General features: G+C 50.5%; 2 protein-coding genes across 3 annotated transcripts; both read left to right on the top strand.

Moving 5' to 3' along the window:
• The first annotated feature begins 2772 nt into the window (after positions 1–2772).
• Positions 2773–3703, top strand: LOC104380746 (C-C motif chemokine 4 homolog). Its single transcript, XM_009988308.2, has 3 exons — positions 2773–2842; positions 3188–3302; positions 3616–3703. The coding sequence occupies exons 1-3, from the start codon at positions 2773–2775 to the stop codon at positions 3701–3703; spliced, it is 273 nt and encodes a 90-aa protein (XP_009986610.2).
• Positions 3704–8066: 4363 nt separating this feature from the next.
• Positions 8067–8691, top strand: LOC104371409 (C-C motif chemokine 4 homolog). 2 transcript variants are annotated; one of them, XM_086624382.1, is made up of 2 exons: positions 8067–8270; positions 8617–8691. In XM_086624382.1, the coding sequence occupies exons 1-2, from the start codon at positions 8067–8069 to the stop codon at positions 8689–8691; spliced, it is 279 nt and encodes a 92-aa protein (XP_086480508.1). The 2 variants fall into 2 exon arrangements, with proteins under 2 accessions (XP_086480508.1, XP_086480507.1); XM_086624381.1 differs by having other exon boundaries at positions 8067–8272; positions 8604–8691.
• The last annotated feature ends 4757 nt before the right edge of the window (positions 8692–13448 follow it).

Below are 13448 nucleotides of genomic sequence, written 5' to 3'. Positions count from 1 at the left end.
TCATTTATAAACTGTTTTTGTTTTCCATCCTGAAAGAGTACTGAATTTTCAGCCTGGTCTTCTTTGCTTTTTCTGGAGGACCCACCAAAGATCTGAGAGAGGTGGACTAGGCTGTCCTCTAGGACAGAGGATGCAGCCCCAGCAGAAACACTTCAGCTGGTCCTCCTGGACATTTGCAGGGTTTGAGGGATGCAGAGGGGTGCGGGTCAGGCATGCCCCAGCCCCTGGAGCCAGCAGTGGGGTAAGCCGGGAGCACACACTTCCCTAAGGCTCAGAAATTGCTAAAACTCAAGTTTCCCTGTTTCTCTCTTTTCCTTCCATGTCAAGGACGGAGAGCAGCAACGAGCAATGAGGTTTCTTTACTTCACTTTAATTTGCTTTGAAACACTGTCCACTTAATCCTCTTTGGTTTGGTTTGTTTCCAAAAGAAAGGCCAGGAAAAATTTGAGGCATCAGCCATTAGAAAGCGATAGGATTCCCTGGGGTGTTTTTTTCAGAAAATACCCTTGTTGGAGGAAGATCAAACCTTTACCAAGATATATTTTTCTTTTCAGCTACGAACATCCTCGTGGTGTGACACGATTTCGGGGAAGCACGAAGGGGTCGCTCACGCCACCCGGACAGAATGGCCACGCTCTCCCCTCCACCCGCAGTGGAGGAGACAGACGGTTCCCAGTCGCTTCCCACATGCACAGGTTCCCATTGGAGCCAGTTCCGGGACATGACATCATCTAAAAAATTCCAACATTTCTCCGGAAATGTCAAGAATGGTGGGGGCGAAATTTCTGGATGCTGGTGGAAAGTCACCAGTGGCCGAGCTCTGAGCTGGGTGGGCTGCTGCAGGTGGGAGCAGGGATCGTCCCAGGGGCAGTTTCTGAACTCAGGATATTTTTAAGAACTTCCTTTTCCGAGTGAATTCTGACTCCTCAGTGTTAAAACCGGCTATAAATAGCAAATTACATGAGCCAGCCTCACCAGTTTTTTTCAGGATTCCTCTTTCGTTCAAGATCAAGAATTTCCCTATTTCTGCTATTACCAAATTTGTTTTGGACATTTGCTTTTCGTAGCACTTTCTCCTGATATTTTTGGGGGCTTGCTGAAGAGCTTTATCATATCCCTTTATGTAAATTGGTGCAACATCAGCCAGACTTTGGCCAGCCTGTCCTGCTGACTCCAAGCACTGCCTGCCAGCGGTGGGGGCAAGTAGACCACTGGCTTGATCATGAATCCTGAAACCACTTGGAGCCACAATGGGAAAACGTCCATCTTTGTCCTGGTTTCAGCTGGGACAGAGTTAGTTTTTCTTTTTAGCAGCTACAAGAGCTCTGTGTTTTGGATCTAGTCTGGGATTTGTCATGAGAAGAATGTCTTCAGCGCACTCATGTTTATAGTTGGCACTGAGACCTCAAGGACTTTTCAGCTTCCCGTGTTTTTGCCAGTGTGCAGGAGCACAACAGGTTGGGGCGGGGGGGACATTGATTGTCAGGACAATCTCCTTATGATTTGAACTGAGATTTAGGATTGAGGCCAAACTGGCGAATGGAGTATTCCATATCATGTAACGTCGTGCCCGGTATATAGATGAGGGTTGACCGGGAGAAGTTCTTGCCCTTCTGGGTCTCACTCTTGGACTCTCAGAGTGCTCTGTCTCTTTCTCTTTTTGGGCCTCTTGCTCATCCAGGATTGTGGTGTCGGGACTTACTTGTTTTGAAATCGTTTGCTGGGATGGACAGGTGTGGTCACCAGGTAGTGAGCAATGATACTGTGCATCACTTGTTTGTGTATATTGTTATCAATATAGAGATTAATTTATTATTATTATTATTGTTATTATTATTGTTATTATTATTGTTGTTATTATTATTATTATTATTATTTCAAAATAAAAATTATTGTTGGATGGAGAGGTGACTCAGCATCTGCCAAGACATCACTGAGTGGTGACAAAAATAACGAAACGGAGACGTTTCCCAGAAATATGTCTGCTTGTCTGTTGAGAAGAGATGCCCTTCTAGGAACATCTCGTTATGGAGGCACAGCCCTCAGACATTCCCAGAGCATCCATCATCTCCCTGACAGGCCTTCCTTCTCCTCCTTGGGGACAGAGAGGAGTTTGGTGGACCTCCATGGCAGTCTGTATGTAGGCTGGTGACTTCTTCCCAGTGAGCTGTCCGTGGTCATAGCTCTTGTCCAGCCCTGCTCTTGCCCAGCCCTCAGAGCACTGTGGACTTTTACTCTTTTCAATACAATTTTAACTTTTCTGCTGAGACCAGGCACTCTCTTCTTGCCAGGAATGGTCCAGGGTAGAGGAGACCTCAGGCCCTTTTCCCTAACTGGCCTCACCCCATCCATGCTCTTCAGCCCCTTCGGAAAGGACACACTCTCACTTCCGAGCTGCTTGGGCAGTTGGGTAACAGGGACTGGTTGACCAATGCAGGAACCTCCACAGGGGAACTTCTTACTAAGGGACATGCACGAAAGAAGCAGAAATAGCAGTGGTGACTGTTTCATATCCTGTGTCAATGAGGAGGTTCTGAATGGAGGGGGGAGCTTTACCTTTCCGAGGCTGGGGCTGCTGCTCTGTTCCACCACGAGACTGCACCACGAGCAGCCTCTTCTCTGGGGGAAATTCCACCATGCCTACGCAAGCTGCTGCATGGACCTCCACACCCCATAAATTGGGGAGTCTCTGACTGTCTCAGCACGAGACAGAAAAGAGGCTTTCAAGCTCCACTTGCCTGCTTCAGCTCCAGCCACCACTTCTCAGCTGACATGAAGGTCTCTGTGGCTGCCCTTGCCGTTCTCATCGCCGTCTTCTGCTACCAGAGCTCCGCTGCACCGAGTAAGTACAGGGTCTCCCCCTCCTCTCTAAATGGGGACAGGAGAGATGTCACTGCTGGGACAGAATCCCTTCTTCCACCCCCGGGTCCCTTGCCATGGCAGACCACCCTCTGGTAGGTGCTCTAGGGCCATTGGGGCTCTCCTGCCGTGGGGAAGGCACAGCTCAAAGCACAGCATGGGTGAACCCAAAAGAGAAAGAATCAAAGGAAGAAGAATAAAGACTCCATCTTTTCTCTTCCTCCTCCACGTCCTCCCCACTGCCCAGACCTGGGAATCTGTGGTCCCAGCTCCCTGCCCTTGCTCCCCATCCTTCACCACTGCTGATGACCATCTTTGTCTTTTGCAGTGGGCTCCGACCCGCCGACCTCCTGCTGCTTCAGCTACACCTCCCGGCAGCTGCCCCGCAGCTTCGTGGTGGAGTACTACGAGACCAACAGCCTCTGCTCCCAGCCGGGTGTCGTGTAAGTCGTCTCCTCCAGGGCGATGGTGGGCTCTCCCTTTGGGCTGAGGATCCAGAGAGGGAAGGATCCCTCCTCAGAAGACAGGATGGAGGCTGACCCCGGGGGATGGGAGGATGGGGGGACAAGGGGTGCACGGCAATGCTCTTTGGGCTCAGGAGCTGACGCCACCACCAACTGGTGGCCGCTTGATGTGATGGGCACGGCATGCTGCATGCCCAAATTCTGCTGATCCTCAGGAGAGGCTGGGCTTGGGGCAGGGCTCCTCTCTGTGCAGTGCTCCCCCACCGAAAACCCACCTCTCTGCACCCCACAGGTTCATCACGAAGAAGGGCCGCGAAATCTGCGCCGACCCAGAGAACGCGTGGGTCCAGCAGTACGTGAATGAGCTGGAGCTGAACTGAGGCCCCGGGACAGACCCTGCCACCCTGTGAGCCATGGCCACCCATGGGCTCCGTCCGAAATGCTTCAATTTCATTTCAAGATAGTCAGGAAATCGAAAATGTTCCCCAATCTGACTTTAGTGTGTTTCTATTTAATTTTTTATAGCGGAGGGATCAGGTGCAATAACGCCACTCTGGAAAAATAAGAGTATTTTTTAATAGATATATTTTTTTAAATTAAGACTAATGCCCAGGTTATATTTCCTATATTTAAGTAATGGTAATTTTTAGATGCAATATTTAATGCAAATTTTGAGAAATAAATATTTTTGTACGAACTTTCTGTCTTTGCCTCTATTACAATTCTTTGTGACGACAACAGTTGAAATAGTTGAAACTATGATATTGTTCTTTAATCCCTTTTCTATGCTGTCAAAACCCCCACAAGCTTTCCCTATCTGAACATCCTGTTTTGCAAAATAAGAAGAGAAAAAACACGAAGGGGGAGGTGTGAGAAGGGCCCAGATTACATTCGGGTAGCTTGGCTCACTCTTTTTGTAAGGTATTTAATCACTACTCGTTACAACTACTGGCAGCTGGTTGAATGACATCGCTGGCCCCATTATAGTCAATTAAAATCTTGCCTTTAGGGGCTGAAATTTTACGTGTTGGCTGTTTCAGGGAAAGTTTTTTGAGAGCTGCAACTAAAATGGATCAGCTATTCCCGGGGCCGAGGACGGAGGAAATATGTTTCACTACAAGATTGCTAGAAATATTTCATTGAACACTCTTTTAGCTGGGACATAGGGCTTAGCAGATGTGCCCCTCTTCTGAGGAAAGGTGCTTTTTCTCCTTGCCTCCAAAACTTGCCCATCTCTGGAGATGCCCGTCCAGAGATGCAGCACTCCCCACAATTGCCCTGCCAGACCCCAGCCCCAGGAGGCATCTCCACTGCAGCCCTGGGGCTGGTCTCCCACCATAGATGAAGGAGATGGAGCCCACAACGCTGATGGCATTCAGGTTGCTCTGATGAGCACTGGACACACACTGTTGGATGAACTATGAGGGTTTGGGTTCCTCCTGCCTGGAGCTCTGGTGCCTATAGGGCAGCCCAACAAAAAAGGCTCAGGTCAGAGACCTGCCTGCACTCAGCTCAGTTTGGGAGGACAAACACAAACATCAGTGAGTCACGGGGAGGAGAGCAGGAAGGGGGGTCCTAGGGGGAAGCAGAGGCTGGGTGGGAGCTGTGTGGCAAGAGGCGCCTCAGGTAGGACTGGAAGGGACTGGGGGATGTGGGTGCATTTGGGGGCGTGAGGAGCCGCATCAGTCATGTCAGGAGCCTGGTCACTTCAGGAACTGCAGCCCCCAGCTCCTCACGGACAGGTGTTGGTCATCAGGTAGTAAGCAACGATACCGTGCATCACTTGTTTGTGTATATTGTTATCAATATAGAGATTCATATATTATTATTATATCAACATCAACAATATTATTGTTGTCTGTTATTAATACTATTTAATAATTATTAATAATTAATTATCTATTAATAATATAAATTGTTCTCATCTCAACCCCTAGGTGTCCTTCTCTGTTCTTCTTTCATCTTTTCACCATTCCCCGGGGAGGGGGAGTGAGCGACTGGGTGGTGTTTAGTTGCTGGCCAGGTTAAACCACAACAATTTTGCTGTGCTATGGACCTAATTTGCCCTGAGATGTTCCAGCCCACTTTGGCCACTCTTCCTTGGCCATGTCTCCATCTCAGAGCACCTCCTGGGTTAGATGGTCCTTCATCTGAGACATGCCACATCCTTTCTTTCTAAAAAGGGGAAGAGCTAAAAGAAATAACTTTCTTGTTTCGTCACGACTGGAACGCAGGGGAGTGGGTAAGGAAACATGTTTTTTAGCAGGATGTTGCAACATGCCAGGGCATCCCTGATACAACTATAGCCTCCCACCTCTATTCAGCGTGCAAAGAGCTGGCAGAGTCAGGGATTTTGTCAGATTTCTAAGGAAAAATCAGTCCCCTAGGAAGCAAACACCCTCTCTTTGGGGTTATATTTTATTTGTAGCAGTATGAAAGTTTCAGCCCTTACCCGGCCCCTGTAACACACTTTATCTAGCCTAAACAGATCATACACTGACTCAGCTAAACTAAGGAAATTATTTTTTGATTAATTAGAAAGAAATTAATTTCTGATCCCTGACAGTCCAAAAGAGTTTGTCATCTGCTTGCTGACAAAGCTACAAAGGCATGGAGGTTTTTCAGCTTCCTGAAATGGGAAAATATCTCATTGAAAACATTTGAATAGCCAATGCGGATTTCCAATGAATTCTTCTGTCTTAATGAAACATAAATGAGCCAAAAATGGCTTTTCACCGGCCTGCCCTACCCACATGGTGTGCCTTGGGAGCATGGCTGTAGGTGGCAGATCTCAAGACACGACCCATGAACACTTGGATGTACAATCACAGGGAACAGCTCAGAGGCAAATCACGCTCTTACGTACATCTACAAGTTATATTCCCTGAGCAACCAGACAGAGGAGCCAAGTGAGCTGACGCGAGCTCAGAGCTGATTTCTGGCCCAGCTGGTGTCCAGCTGAACACCGGATTTCCACCTCCTGCCTGGCTGGGCACCCTGCCTGTGGAGGCAGGCTCTCTCCTCATCCTCCTGGGATATTTAGGGACAAGCAAGTGGACAAGTGGAGGGGGGAGTGGGGTCTGAACTCATGGGTGATTCTGTGAGGTGCCTCTTTCTGCAGATCACAGAATCGCAGAATGGTTTGGGTTGGAAGGGACCTTAAAGATCATCTAGTTCCAACCCCCCTGCCATGGGCAGGGACACCTTCCACTACACCAAGTTGCCCAAAGCCTGATGCAGCCTGGCCTGGAACACTTACAGGGATGGGGCAGCCACAGCTTATCTGGGCAACCTGTTCCAGTGCCTCACCACCATCAATGCAAAAAAAAAGTCTTCCTTATACCTAAATCTAAATCTAAATGTAAACCTAAATCCAAGATGGCAAATGAAAGGATGGAGAGGGGACCAGCTCGGCCATGATGTGGCCAGGAAGGAGGTGATGCTCTGCTTGGCAAGAGCTACATTTGCTCCATGGGGTAGATCTGTCCTCCCCAGCCAGGGCAAGGGACAGGCACACAACCATGGCTCCCAGCAGGAGTCTCCTTGAAGGTAAGCCACCTCTGGGACTTCTCCTGTGCAAGTCCAGGACCGTGTCATTCTCCAGACGCCTCTCAGCCTGCATGGAGCAGAGCAGTTAACCTGTGTGGAGCTACCCTGCCGTGGCTGGTAGAAGGGGAGACAGGGCAGCCCACAGCTGGCAGAGGGCTGTGCACACCATGGTGCGTTGCAGTAATATTTGGAAAACACCAGGTAATTTATAGAAGGTGCCTGGGTCGATAGCCAGGAGCCTTTGGTAGAAACATGGTGAGTCAGTGCCCAGCATGGTGGTAGGCGTGCAGAGGTGCTGGTGTTGTGGTTGGGCTGCTCCGCTTTACGTTATAGTCCTTCCACTGACTTTCAGGCAGCATCTGCCAAGACATCACTGAGTGGTGACAAAAATAATGAAACGGAGACGTTTCCCAGAAATGTGTCTGCTTGTCTGTTGAGAAGAGATGCCCTTCTAGGAACATCTCGTTATGGAGGCACAGCCCTCAGACATTCCCAGAGCATCCATCATCTCCCTGACAGACCTTCCCTCTCCTCTTTGGGGACAGAGAGGAGTTTGGTGGACCTCCATGGCAGTCTGTATGTAGGCTGGTGACTTCTTCCCAGTGAGCTGTCTCTGGTCATAGCTCTTGCCCAGCCCTCAGAGCACTGTGGGCTTTTACTCTTTCCAATACAATTTTATCTTTTCTGCTGAGACCAGGCACTCTTTTCTTACCAGAAATGGTCCAGGGTAGAGGAGACCTCAGGCCCTTTTCCCTAACTGGCCTCACCCCGTCCATGCTCTTCAGCCCCTTTGGAAAGGACACACTCTCACTTCCAAGCTGCTTGGGCAGTTGGGTAACGGACTGGTTGACCAATGCAGAAACCTCCACAGGGGAACTTCTTACTAAGGGACATGCATGAAAAAAGCAGAAATAGCACTGGTGACTGTTTCATATCCTGTGTCCATGAGGAGACTCTGAATGGAGGGGGGAGCTTTGCCTTTCCGGGGCTGAAGCTGCTGATCTATTCCACCACGAGACTGCACCACGAGCAGCCTCTTCTCTGGGGGAAATTCCACCATGCCTACGCAAGCAGCTGCATGGACTTCCTCATCCCATAAATTGGGAAGTCTCGGACTGTCTCAGCACGAGACAGAAAAGAGGCTTTCAAGCTCCACTTGCCTGCTTCAGCTCCGGCCACCACTTCTCAGCTGACATGAAGGTCTCTGTGGCTGCCCTTGCCGTTCTCATCGCCGTCTTCTGCTACCAGAGCTCCGCTGCACCAAGCAAGTACAGGTCCTTTGCAATGGGCTCCGACCCGCCGACCTTCTGCTGCTTCAGCTACACCTCCTGGCAGGTGCCCCGTAGCTTCGTGGTGGAGTACTACAAGACCAACAGCCTCTGCTCCCATCCGGCTGTCGTGTAAGTCATCTCCTCCAGGGCGGTGGTGGGCTCTCCCTTTGGGCTGAGGATCCAGAGAGGGAAGGATCCCTCCTCAGAAGACAGGATGGAGGCTGACCCCGGGGGACGGGAGGATGGGGGAACAAGGGGTGCACGACGATACGCTTCGGCTCAGGAGCTGACACCGGTCCTGCTCCGACGTTTTGCAAACCAACTGGTGGCCGCTTGATGTGATGGGCACGGCATGCTGCATGCCCAATTCTGCTGATCCTCAGGAGAGGCCGGGCTTGGGGCAGGGCTCCTCTCCGTGCAGTGCTCCCCCACCGAAAACTCACCTCTCTGCACCCCACAGGTTCATCACGAAGAAGGGCCGCGAAATCTGCGCCAAGCCAGGGAAGGAGTGGGTCCAGCAGTACATGAACGAGCTGGAGCTGAACTGAGGCCCCGGGACAGACCGCGCCGCCCTGCGAGCCATGGCCACCCACGGGCTCCGTCCGAAATGCTTCAATGTCATATAAAGATAGTCAGGAAATTAAAAATGTTCCCCAATCAGACTTAAGTGTGTTTCTATTTAATTTTTTATAGGGGAGGGATCAGGTGCAATAACTCCACTCCAGAAAAAAAAGAGTATTTTTTAATAGATATATTTTTTTAAATTAAGACTAATGCCCAGATTATATTTCCTATACTTAAGTAATGGTAATTTTTAGATGTAATATTTAATGCAAATTTTGAGAAACAAATATTTTTGTACGAACTTTTTGTCTTTGCCTCTATTACAATTCTTTGTGATGACCATAGTTGAAACTATAATAGCGTTCTTTGTTCCCTTTTCTATGCTGTCAAAACCCCCACAAGCTTTCCCTATCTGAACATCCTGTTTTGCAAAATAAGAAGAGAAAAAACACGAAGGGGGAGGTTTGAGAAGGGCCCAGATTACATTCGGGTAGCTTGGCTCACTCTTTTTGTAAGGTATTTAATCACTACTCGTTACGACTACTGGCAGCTGGTTGAATGACATCGCTGGCCCCATTATAGTCAATTAAAATCTTGCCTTTCGGGGCTGAAATTTTATGTGTTGGCTGTTTCAGGGAAAGTTTTTTGAGAGCTGCAACTAAAATGGATCAGCTATTCCCGGGGCCGAGGACGGAGGAAATATGTTTCACTACAAGATTGTTAGAAATATTTCATTGAACACTCTTTTAGCTGGGACATAGGGCTTAGCAGATGTGCCCCTCTTCTGAGGAAAGGTGCTTTTTCTCCTTGCCTCCAAAACTTGCCCATCTCTGGAGATGCAGCACCCCCCACAATTGCCCTGCCAGACTCCTGCCCCAGGAGGCATCTCCACTGCAGCCCTGGGGCTGGTCTCCCACCAGAAATGAAGGAGATGGAGCCCGCAACGCTGATGGCATTCAGGTTGCTCTGATGAGCACTGGACACACACTGTTGGATGAACTATGAGGGTTTGGGTTCCTCCTGCCTGGAGCTCTGGTGCCTATAGGGCAGCCCAACAAAAAAGGCTCAGGTCAGAGACCTGCCTGCACTCAGCTCAGTTTGGGAGGACAAACACAAACATCAGTGAGTCATGGGGAGGAGAGCAGGAAGGGGGGTCCTAGGGGGAAGCAGAGGCTGGGTGGGAGCTGCGTGGCAAGAGGCGTCTCAGGTAGGACTGGAAGGGACTGGGGGATGTGGGTGCATTTGGGGGCGTGAGGAGCCGCATCAGTCATAGAATCATAGAATGGTTTGTGTTGGAAGGGACCTTAAAGATCATCTAGTTCCAACCCCCCTGCCATGGGCAGGGAAACCTTCCACTGCACCAGGCTGCCCAAAGCCTCATCCAGCATGGCCTTGAACACTTCCATGGATGGGGCAGCCACAGCTTCTCTGGGCAACCTGTTCCAGTGCCTCACCACCCTCAATGTAAAAAATTTCTTCCTTATATCTAATCGAAATGTCCCCTCCTTCAGTTTAAATCCATTGCCCCTTGTCCTATCACTACATGCCCTTGTAAAAAGTCCCTCTCCAGCTTTCCTGTAGGCCCCCTTTAGGTACTGGAAGGCTGCTATAAGATCACCCCGGAGCCTTCTCTTCTCCAGGCTGAACAGCCCCAACTCTCTCAGCCTGTCTTCATAGTAGAGGTGCTCCAGTCCTCAAATCATCTTTGTGGCCCTCCTCTGGACTCGCTCCAGCAGCTCCATGTCCTTCTTATGTTGGGGACTCCAGAGCTGAACACAGTATTCTAGGTGCGGTCTCACGAGAGCTGAGTAGAGGGGCAGAATCACTTCCCTTGACCTGCTGGCCATGCTCCTTTTGATACAGGAGGGGGGGGACCTGAAAGAAGGTCATCCTAAAATGGCTTGAGCTCCCACAGTCCCTCTTGGATACAAGCCCCATGTGTCACTGTGGCACCGGGAGCTGTCTGCATCCTGCGGTTCTTCTACATGATGCAAGGTCATCTGGGGAGCACCACCCAGCCCGTGTGCTGTTTGAGCCTGTCCCAAACACCACCATGTGCCGATGTCCTTAAGAACTCCGGTCACAGTTGAGCCACCCACAGCAGACACCCACTCCGGGGACCTCAGCTAACTCCGCACCGCTATTCCGGAGCCTGCAGGGACTCACGAATTGCTCATGTTTTTCTTGATCTTACACCCACCCACGTGCGACAGCTCAGAGGAGCCCTCAAAGTGCATGTGAGGGATACAGCATGCTCTTATCCCCCACCCCCGGGCACAGAGGTGTGAACAACGCCTGCACGAGCAAGGCGAAGGCAGCCGGCAGCTTTCAGCAAGCTGGCTGCTGCCTCCAAGGCCCGCGAGCTGCAGAAAGCATCCCTGGGCATCCTCAGGGCCACCGCGTTTTGCAAAGGAGAGGAGGAGGAGGAGTGCAGGAAGGTGGCCCGGAGCAGGGACAGGCAGGGGCTGCAGCACCCATGTCGCCATGAGCTCAAATCTGCACCCAGGGATTACCCTGCCCGGACTATGGGATGTATTTGTCATATACGTTCACGCAGCTGTCCGAGGCTGACCTCGCTGCTAGAGCTGAGTGATGCAAGAAACCTCCCACACCGTGCAGCCCTTGGAGGAGCCCCAGGATGTCCCAGTGCCCATGCACGGGTCTGAGGGGCTAATCATGGTGCTCATCCCTCCCAGGAACAGCCTCACGGGGTGCTCAGGGAGCACCCATGGGGACAGGGTGGGTGAACCCAAGAAGCAGAGGGCACTGAGCTCGAGGCAGTCAGTGAAGGGAAAGGGGAAGCTGGGACCCAAGAGGGAGGAGGGGCAGGAGTTTTCCTCTGGATTCAGACCAAGACAAGAGCAATGGAGTCAAGGGTTTCAGAATTTGTAAACATTAAAAGAAAGACTCATCCTGAAACCAGGGTGTGGTCAGTACTGAACATTTTGTGCAATGTTTATAAATTTTTTTTTTTTAATGAAAAACCTGGGAAAGCCTAGCTGTGAACAAAAATAACATTATTACTGTGATAAGAATAACATTTTTATTATAATATACACGCACGTCGATATATATTTGTTGTTTGTATCACTCTGGTGTGTCCATCGGCATTTTGAGGTGTGATGACAGTTGGAGGTCGGAGTCGAGCATTGCACAGAAGGATGAGCCGGGCTGTGCTGATGGAGATACGGATTGATGGCAGTCAAGGTTCATGCTCTGATGGCTTTCACATCTCAACTTTTTCAGAGAGGAATTAGACACCCTGAAGGTAAAATGCCCATGTGCTCACAAGTGCTATTTTTGTGCCTTCCTCACCATCTCAGGGACCGGGGCCCCAGCTCATCGTAGGTAGGGGAGGCTCAGTCCTCCACCCGAAACAGCTCTTCACAGAGACACCAAGACAGGGGAGCATGTCTCTTCTGGGGGGGGCAGCACTCAAAAAAGGCATGGAGAAGTGGATGGTTTTGCATGCTGCATACCAAAGGAATGTTTTCCTAAAGTAGTGATATACCACAGACTTCCAGGGCTGAGGAAGACAAAGAAGTGTTATGCTGTCACCTTCCCTGTAATGGCCAACAGAAGGCAGAAGTGGCCATGAAGATCCAAAAGAACATTTCTGCTCGGTTCTTAGAAAGAATGAGATGACTACTCACATTCCCCTAAGATGACAAAGTAATTTCCACTATACCAGGAGAGCTCCCAGCTTTGCTCCAGCTGCCCATTGCCAACCAGCCTGGGCATCTCAGGGCAGAACGGTATCTGTCCCGAGCACTTTCTTGGCTGCAGGTGATGCAGAGTCCAGCAGATGGAAGATTTCACAGCATGTTCAGAGCCATCTCATGCCTTTTCTCTCCTTCCTGGGAGAGGCAGATTCATGATTTCTAGGAATGCTTTCGATGCTGCATTGGGGTGAGTTCACATCCTTTCTGCTCATTCATTTCTTTCCCCTATTTGCAAGATCTCTGAACTGTTGCACTTCCTTCTGCCTCTTCTGGAAATGCTCTTCATCCCTCTGGCACCGCAGCAAGTGTCACTCATCTGTCACCTTGCCATAGTCAGATTGCTCTTGCCTTTCTGGGCAGTTTCCATCCCACCACCTCCTCCCATCCCTGGTTCAGTGACATTTAGCCTGGTCCCTTCTCAGCTGTCACCCTGCACAACAGGTTTCCCTGGCTGTCCTCACCACTCACTCCTACAACCGTCTCTGCTTCCAGCCCTCTGTCAAGACCTCGAAGGAGGTCATCTCCCTTCCAGGGGCCAAGAGACAGCAGCCCAGGAGCCACCGGGCAGTACAGCCCCAACATGGCAGGGCTGAAGTGTGGCCAACTACGCAGGCAGCTGTCGCTACCGAATCCCTGCCTGGCGGGTGCCCAGCTTGTTGCCATGTGTGTGTGTGACATCATGGTGTCCCACTGATGCCACAGCAGGATCTTTCAAAGATGCTCTCGGGGCTGGAGAGGACCAGATCCAGCACCACTCTTTGCCCTCTGAGATGTTGTGGATTAGTTGGGGCTAACGAGCATGGATGGACGCACCACAGAACCACACCGCTGACCACACAAGGCTCCCCAAATCGACCCTTTATTCCCTTCTTCCAGAACAATTCACACCAAAAGCAGCCCTGTGCAGCAGGCTGGGTGCGCAGCCTTCTCCAGGAACCCGTGAGATGAGCAGCAGGGCACCGGTGGTCGGTGGATTCTCCTGTCCCCGTCGGCAGCACAGCGGGTTATGGCATCTTTCC

Source organism: Tauraco erythrolophus, chromosome 21 (genome assembly GCF_009769465.1).
Source record: "Tauraco erythrolophus isolate bTauEry1 chromosome 21, bTauEry1.pri, whole genome shotgun sequence".
NCBI lineage: Eukaryota > Metazoa > Chordata > Aves > Musophagiformes > Musophagidae > Tauraco > Tauraco erythrolophus.
Note: the sequence above shows the minus strand (reverse complement) of the source record. Positions and strands in the feature narration are given on the sequence as shown.